The sequence below is a fragment of the Nuphar pumila genome, chromosome 5 (assembly GCF_984573655.1).
Source record: "Nuphar pumila chromosome 5, dmNupPumi1.hap1.1, whole genome shotgun sequence".
NCBI lineage: Eukaryota > Viridiplantae > Streptophyta > Magnoliopsida > Nymphaeales > Nymphaeaceae > Nuphar > Nuphar pumila.
In genome coordinates, this window is record NC_143253.1 from 91,167,030 (window position 1) to 91,176,494 (window position 9,465).

Here is a 9,465-nt window from a genome sequence, read left to right on the forward strand (position 1 = left end):
GAAGACTTGCGTGGATGTTCAACTCATAGCCCTGATGAGGCTTTTGCGATATACGCTAAGTCATGGAGGCTTGAGCGTCGTATTACGAACTGCGACCCTGAGTGGTCTATGCATTTACTTAAGTTGAATAGATAGGTGTTTGCCTACTTACCAGACCATCAGTGGTTCTGACCCCGTTTAATGGGGATTTCAGGTGTTGAACCTGCGTGGCGATATGCGGAGCAAGGCGGCATCGAGTTCCAGGTTTTCTCTAGACAGAGTTGTACTGCTTCCTTTTTATTGAACCTTCACTGCTTTTCTAAGCAGTAGTGTTGTAATAAACATATGTTTTCGATAAAATGGAACACTTTGGTGGTCAATGAGTTGCTTGGCCACATACCTGCAACGTGCTCGGAGTTTTCTAAAACCGACGACTCATTATCGTCTTATTCCGCTGCTAAAAGCTTTTTCTAAGTTCTGCTGCAAAGAAAAAAAAAAAATCATGAAAATTTTAACTTAGCTTTGTTTTGGAAATCCGGGGCGTTACAATACCCGTGGTAAGTAAGTGATGCAAGCGTATCACATGTTATTTATTTTATTAGATGTAACACTTTATTGTTCACACACTCACTTAGTTGTTGATATTTAGGGTTGCTTTGTTAGAGTTCGGAGAACATGCTTAGCATGATTTTAATGTATGAATATTGAAGTGTTCTTATTTTTTGAGTACGGAGTCCATGCTAAGCATGGTAGTAGTTAGTGAGATATTGAAGTGTGTTTGCTGCAGGTACATGTTTGCCATTTGTTTGATATGAATGATTATGATGTATTGCAATGTTTGATGTAATTGTATCCATGCTTGCATGTAGTTACTTTCAATTTGATTATGACTTCCATGTGAAATTATATAATGAATGAATGTTTCAAATGATTGTATCGTGTCATTAATAGTTTGCACATGAAAATATTAAGTTATCAATGCATGCATCAAAATTCTTGTTATTGCATGACATCATATATTGCATGATAAATTTGATATTTTCTTCATCGTAGCATTCTGATTGTTCTTTTTTAATTCGTTAGGCTATTATTCGTAACATTATAAGAAAATGACTGCGAACCGTGAATGGATGTACTGTAGGATAGTGAATAATGAGTTATCGCATGAATATATGGATGGTATTGACAATTTTATAGAATTTGCAACGGCAAGTGTCAGTACAGTGGATCCCACAGGTCATATTAGGTGTACTTGCAAGATTTGTAAGAATAATCGATTTGTAGAACCTCATAGCGTTAGACATCACCTATACAAAAAGGATTTTGTGAGTGATTATCAGAACTGAACGTTTCATGGAGAAGAATTTAGAAACAATTTTGATGCATGGGTGAATGTGGTACACGATAATTCATATACGAATTTGATATTTGATGCTGCAGGAACAAAACTGAGTTCTGCTATGAGTTCTAGTGATGTAAGAACTGTCGTAGATGAAGAATCACCAAACGATGCAGCTAGTAGATTTTATGATTTACTTAGAGATGTTGATGAGCCACTTTGGAACGGTTGCGAGAGTCACACTATCTTGTCTGCAGTTCTTCAACTAATGAATTTGAAGTCCGAGTATAATTTGAGTCAATCATGTTTTGACCGTTTGTGCATGATTGTGAAGAGTATGTTTCCCAAAGATGAGAAATTGCCACAAAATTTCTATCGTGCGAAAGTTATGGTCAACGCTCTGGGTATGGGTTACAAAAAGATTGATGCATGTCCAAATCACTGTATGTTGTATTTCAAGGAGTAGGAAAACAACATATCATGCCCGTCATGTGGGCATTCTCGGTTCAAGCCAAAGACAAGAGGCAATGGTAGCACGACATCAAAGAAAGTTTCATACAAGTCGCTCCGCTACTTTCCTATCACTCCTAGATTGCAGCGATTGTATATGTCTTCAAGGACAGCTAAACACATGAGATTGCATGCAAATAAAGTTCGACATGATGAAAACAAGATCACACATCTTGTTGACGCTGAAGCTTGGAAGCACTTTGATTGTACTCATCAGAACTTCGCAATGGAAGTGCGAAATGTTAGACTCGATCTATGTATAGATGGATTTAATCCATTTGGGGGTAGATCAACTTCATACTCGTGCTGGCCAGTATTTATAACTCCATACAACCTTCCACCAAGCTTGTGTATGAAACGTCCAAATCTTTTCTTGTCTCTGTTGATCCCTGGTCCGACCTCACCTGGCCAAAATCTTGATGTATATTTAAGGCCATTGATTGATGAACTAAAAGTACTGTGGGATGACAGTGTTACCACGTATGATGCCCACAAAAAACAAAATTTCAACGTGAAGGCCGTTGTTCTATGGACAATCAATGACTTCCCTGCATATGGTATGCTATCTGGTTGGAGCACACATGGGAGGTTGGCATGTCCGTACTGCATGGAGGATTCCAAAGCTTTTAGATTAAGGCATGGAAGGAAGCCTTGCTGGTTTGAGTGCCATCGTCAATTTCTACCCAGCGACCATTCGTTTCGACGACAAAAGAATGTGTTTAAAACAGGCATAACTGAAATAAAAGATCCATCCTCAAGATTGTCTGGCATAGAGATTCTAAGAAGATTGCGATACTTTCCAGATGTATTAACAGATGCCCGCAGTCCTACACCCTTTCGTGGAATTGAGAAGGATCACAATTGGACGAAGAAATCTATTTTTTGGGAACTACCGTATTGGCCGACCCTATTGCTATGACATAATTTGGATGCGATGCATGTGGAGAAAAATGTGTTTCATAATGTGTTCAATACAGTAATAAATGTTAAAAGAAAAGCGAAGGATAATCCGAAGGCCCGTATGGATTTAAAATTAATATGTAATAGACCAGAATTGGAACTCAAAGAATATAATGACAAAGTATTGAAACCAAAGGCAAAGTACGTGCTCGGACCTGATCAAATAAAACATGTATGTCAATGGTTGAGACAATTGAGATTTTCAGATGGATATGTCTCTAACATTGCTCAGGCTGTGAAGATTGACGATGAACAGTTATATGGGTTGAAGAGTCATGATTGTCATATCTTTATGCAATGATTGATACCCCTAGCATTCCATGATATGTTAGACAAACCTATATGGGGGGTACTGTCTGAGTTGAGCGGATTTTTCAGAACATTGTGCACATCGGAGGTCGTAGTATCATATGTAAAGAATCTCGAGGACTCTGTCATCACCATTGTTTGTCTGCTAGAAAAGATATTTCCGCCAACATTTTTCGATGTTATGGAACATTTGATCATACATCTGCCATATGAACTAAGGGTTGGTGGCCCTGTGCAATATCGATGGATGTACACATTTGAAAGGTATATGTTTTTTTATATTTGTCTCTTTAATGACAAATATTTAAAATTTGAAATGTATATTTTTGCCAGATGCATGTTCGACCTCAAAAAAAAGGTTCGTAATAAAGCAAGAGTAGAAGACTCTATTTGTGAGACGTACACTTTAGAAGAGATTTCAAATTTCTCATCTATGTACTTCGAACCTCATATTCCAATACGTTACACATGCCCACCCCGTAACGATGATGGAGAACAAGTAACTGTAGCTGACAAGCTATCGATATTTCAACCACTTGGGCATGCATTTGGTAGATGCCAATCAAGGCTCTTGACAGATCGAGAGCAAGACACAACACACATCTATATTCTTTTTAATTGCTGAGTGATCGACCCATACATCGAGTAAGTATATGTAGACACAACACAATTATAATTTTTTTTATGTTTTATATGTGGATACATGGCTCGGTAATATAAGTATTTGTAGTTTGCAGACGATTTGATCTGGAGTTGCAAAGAGAAGTTTCACATCTCACTGATGCAGAAGTACAAAAAGAACGTAAAACTAAGTTTGTGGAGTGGTTGAAACAGTTGGTAAAGAAGCTAACATAAATTTTGTACTTATAAACAACACTAAGTTACTTAATTGATCGTGATCACAATCATTGTTTATGTCTGTGCGTAGGTCCACCATGATGATGTTAAAGATCAAGGAATATGTGATTTAGAAAATAGTCCGACCAAAGTTGTGCAATGCTACAACAGATACATCGTAAATGGTTATCGATTCCATACAAAAGATTATGATATAAACAAATCAATGATGAATAGTGGCGTGTGTGTCAAGGGTAGCAGCTACGGTGAAAATGAACATGATTACTATGGTGTTATAGAAGAAATAATAAAGTTGACTTACTTAGGCATAAATAACAGGGTAACTTTATTCAAGTGTCATTGGTTTGATTCAACTGCAACAAGACTCGACAAAGCTTCAGGCATTGTGGAGGTGAATCATAAATCCAGGTTTGGAACATATGAACCATTCATATTAGCCTCGCAAGCTCAACAAGTTTATTATACTTCATATCCAAGTATAAAAAAGTCAGATAGAAATGAATGGTGGGCAGTTTGCAAGATAAAGTCCAAACTATACCCTGAGTATGATCAGTTACATGAAGATGAGTTAGCTGAAGACAACGATTACTATCAATCAGATGATGTCTATGACTTCGCTTATGGTCACGATGTTGCGCATGATATGCATGTCATATCTCCATTGGCCGATGAAACATTCATAGAGGAATGTGATCCAAATGATGTACCAAGTGAATGGGCAAACAATGAAGAAGAAGAAGAAGAAGAAGAAGAAGAAGACGAAGAAGAAAGTCAATCAAGTAACGAGGAAGAATTCGCAAGCTAGTGAGCAAAATCTTGTAATACAAACCTCTATTTAAATGCATTGCAATACTTGATGTGAATGATTTTAATTATTTGAATGTATTATAATACTTGATGCGAATGAATGAGTTGTATTGTAATACTTGATGTGAATGATTAAAAATTTTATTTGAATTTATTGTAATACTTGATACGAATTATTTGAATGCATTGTAATACTTGATGTGAATGATTTGAATTATTTGAATGTATTGTAATACTTGATACGAATGATTCGAATGCATTACAATACTTGATGTGAATTATTTGAATGTATTGTAATTTATGCAACGAATGATTTGAATTATTGCAATACTTGATATGAATGATTTGAATTATTTGAATGCATTGTAATACTTGATGCAAATGATTTGAATGCATTGCAATGCTTGATGTGAATGACTTGAATGCATTGCAGTACCTGATATGAATGATTTGAATGTATTGTAATACTTGATGTGAATCATTTGAATGTATTGCAATACTTGATGCGAATGATTTGAATTATTGTAATACTTGATGCGAATGACTTGAATGTATTGTAATACTTGATGTGAATGACTTGAATGTATTGTATGACATATGTTATTTGTTAGAATATGGTTCATGGAGGTTACAGTGGTCGCTCATCCAGTAGTAGCCAGGCTCAGCCTTCATGTTCACGGGCTCCTGTGATAGGTATATCATTTAACTAATTGGATGCTTGATTAGTTCAAATGTGTATTCTGAGAAAGTCTAACATACTTTTTTACAGATGATGTTTCGCCTGTACACGACCCACCTACACCAGTTGATCAAACAAGTCATGAGCCAACACAGGAAGCAGGGTCTTCTCAGTCTGCCATAAGAAGACTCATTCGAATAGTGTATATCGATAATCGACCGTAAGTATTTCGTTTTTAATTATTGCATATCTTATAAATATTTTATATTGATATTTACTGTGTACCAATTCATGTGCAGCACGAGGTTTGAGCCACAAGAAGTAGTACGAGAGATTAGGAATTCACTTCTTCAACATCTACCAGGACCGGTGGTTCAATGGAAAGAGTACCCAAAGGAGGTGTTAGACAGATTGTGGTCCTCATTCATGGTATACAGTTGTTTCTCATAGTTAATGTGTTTTATATTTAATTTATTTAAGTAATGTCTACTAACTTTCTAAAAATATTTGTAGGCTTCGAATAGCTTCGCAACTACGGTGAAAGAAAATGATGCAAGGAAGGTGTGGCAAAAGGTGACTGCCAATCGATTTGCAGACATGCTGCACACTATGAAGACTGTAACAAAAAAAGCATCTGGCGTAATAGATGATCCACTACAGTGGAAGGGCCATGACCCTATTACTATCAGGAGAGATTATTGGGATGAAATGTGCGATAAGTGGGCGGGAGATGCATTTCGAAATCGCTCTGCGAAGGCTGCACAAAATCGAGCGAAAATGCCTGAAGCTCATCTACACACAGGTGGATCTAAGACATTTGAGAGCCACTTGAAGAAAATGGTAACTCATCAATATATCATATTAATTTTATAAGTATTGTTGCAAACTTGTGAACTAAATCTTTTGTCCTTTAACTTTGCAGGAAGCAGAAAAAGGAGGCACTGTACCATATAAGGATGTGTTTGTTGAAACACATAAACAGAAGACCACGGGAGTCTTCGTATCAGAGAAGACGAGAACGACAACAGTATGTATTTATTCTATTAATAATCATTGCAATATGCAAGTTATCATAATGTTATCATTAATTATTAATGCATACTTTAAACATTATTTTGTAGGAGGCATATGAGCAACAGATGGTAGAGCGATATGGCAATGACGCTACTCAGCATCCATCATTTGATCCTACAGCATGGGTGACTGCAGTAGGTGAACCCAAAAAGGGTCGCGTGTTCGGGTTTGGGAGTAATCTGAACACTTCACCAGTTATTGCTTCTTCCAGTTACGACTCACCGACTTCTTCCATCGACATAAGCTCCAAACAGCAGCATATTCTTTCCGGTGATGATGTACGTCAGATCATTAAAGACACAATGAATGACTACTTCCATGACACCGTCGCCCCCTTTCTCCGAGATGAGATCAACAATCTTGTGCTGAACAGGGGATCTTCGATTGCAGGTCCCTCTCAGGTATAATCACATATTCAGTTTTTTGTTTGTCTGCCTTAGAACACATATAAGCATAATCGAATCACATATATAACTTTTTGCCTGCCTTAGAGCACATATGAGCATGATAGTCACATATAGAGTTTTTTGCCTGCCTTAGAGCACATATGAGCATGCTATAATCACATATAAAGTTTTTTGCCTGCCTTAGAGCACATATGAGCATGATAGAATCACATATAAAGTTTTTTTGACTGCCTTAGAGCACATATGAGCATGATATAATCACATATAGAGTTTTTTGCCTGCCTTAGAGCATATATGAGCATGCTATAATCACATATAAAGTTTTTTTCCTGCCTTAGAGCACATATAAGCATGATAGAATCATATATAAAGTTTTTTTGACTGCCTTAGAACACATATGAGCATGCTATAATCACATATTCAGTTTTTTGACTGCCTGAGAACACATATGAGCATGTTATAATCACATATTCAGTTTTTTGACTGCCTGAGAACACATATGAGCATGCCAAAATCACATATAGATTTTTTTTACTGCCTTAGAACATATATCATTCATGATATATTCACATATAAAGTTTTTTGCTTTGCCTGCCTTAGAGCACATATAAGCATGATAGAATCACATATAGAGTTTTTTTGTCTGCCTTAGAACACATGTGAGCATGCTATAATCACATATTCAATTTTTTGACTGCTTTAGCACACATATGAGCATGATCGAATCACATATATAGTTTTTTGCCTGCCTTAGAGCACATATGAGGATGATAAAATCACATATAAAGTTTTTCTATTGCCTTAGAACACATATGAGCACATGATAGAATCACATATAGTGTGTAATTTATTTCATTATATTTTGTTTATCAATACTGACTGTTCTTTTCTTGTGTAGGCTGCTAGCGATAATCAGCGTAGCGGAGCTGAAGGGACAAATAAAGGCAATGAAGAAGAAGACACACAAAATCTTGGCGATGATTAGAGAACTGTGTTGAAGTTCTATTTTTTTTGTTTCTTAAATGTAATTATTGAATTGTAGTTAATTGAACTTGTTAATTTTAAGGTGAAACGATTAATTGTTGTAGATTCCGTTTATATGAAATTTTTTGTGTGGTTTGTTTTTTATTTACAGGAAATATAAATTGTACAGGAAATATAAATTGTACCGTTCTCGGTATTTAATTTTCAAATAATTTTTTTTAATTTTTTTTGTGTTTGCAACGGATTAGCGACGGAACCATTCGTCGCTATGCATATAAATCTAGTGACAGCTTAGCGACGGACGTAAATCCGTCGCCAAGCCGTGGTCGCCGTTTAGTATTGGCGGATTGGCGACGGAATATATCGCTCGTTATTTCATCGCAATTAGCGACGGACCTGGCGACGAATTTATTCTGTCGCCAGTTAGCGTCAAAAAATCACGACGTAAGCATACCGTTGCCTAGTCGTCGCTAATCCATCGCTAAGCCTGTTAGCGACGGAATAGCGACAGAATGTGGTCGTCGCTAATCCACGGCTTTGTTGTGGTGTAATGCTAATTTCAAGATGGAAAATAAAATTAAGCTAAATTAACTTAATGTGAATCACACAGTTATGGTGGACCTAATCACTATCTAAGGATTTCAACGAATAACTATGAAAACAATGACTAAAAAATAAATTACAACCAAAACCGTGTGCAATAGGCAAGCCGGCTGAAGAAAACTACTACTAAAAGACAAGGAACTTAAAACACTATATGCAGAACCGACTAACAAAAAAAAAACTCATTTATTTTTCATTGGTGTTATTTAAATTGTAAAAAAAAAATTGTAAATGATTGTGAAAATACTATAATTAAATAGATTCATAGATTGGAAATTGTGTATTTTGATGAAATGATTCATAGATGTATCATCAAGCCAATACCAACACAAGTGTGGCCAACGAATGGTACAAGGATAGGGGTTTCGTCATGGAAGCCCTCAACGACCTGACTTAAATGATGAATACACACTTGCGTAACCAGAATGAGCAAGTGGCGGCTGTCAGTGTATATTATAACTCCAATTTAGTAACATATGAAAAATTTCTAAAGCTTGACCCACCGACTTTTTCTAGAAAGGCTGACCCAAAAATGGCTGAGAGCTAGAATGAAGAAATTGAACGGTCCTTTCGTGTTTTGCCTATACTTGAGGATAGGCAGACGGACTTCGGTACTTATAAATTGAAGAACGATGTGAGGAAATTATGGAATACTGTGCGAAATGTCAAATTTTCTGGGATGGTTCCTATTCCCTAGGGAGTCTTTCGGGAGGCATTCCTAGAGACGTATTTTTTCCAGCATGCTCGTGACAGAAAGCAACAAGAATTTTTGGAGCTGACACAAGGAAGCATGAACCTGGTGGACTATACCTCCAAGTTCCGGACCCTGGAGAGATATTGTTCGAATTTGTTCGCCAATGACAAGGCGAGGGTGACTAAGTACATTATTGAGCTCAAGGATAGTCTCAGATATCGAGTGATAACTAGCCAACCGTCGACCTTCCACGACGTCATTG

At 36.7% G+C, this 9,465-nt stretch overlaps 1 protein-coding gene across 1 annotated transcript; it reads left to right on the top strand.

Moving 5' to 3' along the window:
- The first annotated feature begins 6,571 nt into the window (after positions 1-6,571).
- On the top strand, positions 6,572-7,981 carry LOC149837810 (uncharacterized). Its single transcript, XM_090007498.1, has 2 exons — positions 6,572-6,916; positions 7,821-7,981. Exons 1-2 carry the CDS (start codon positions 6,581-6,583, stop codon positions 7,905-7,907), a joined length of 423 nt encoding a protein of 140 aa, XP_089863624.1. The 5' UTR covers positions 6,572-6,580; the 3' UTR covers positions 7,908-7,981.
- Positions 7,982-9,465: the final 1,484 nt, after the last annotated feature.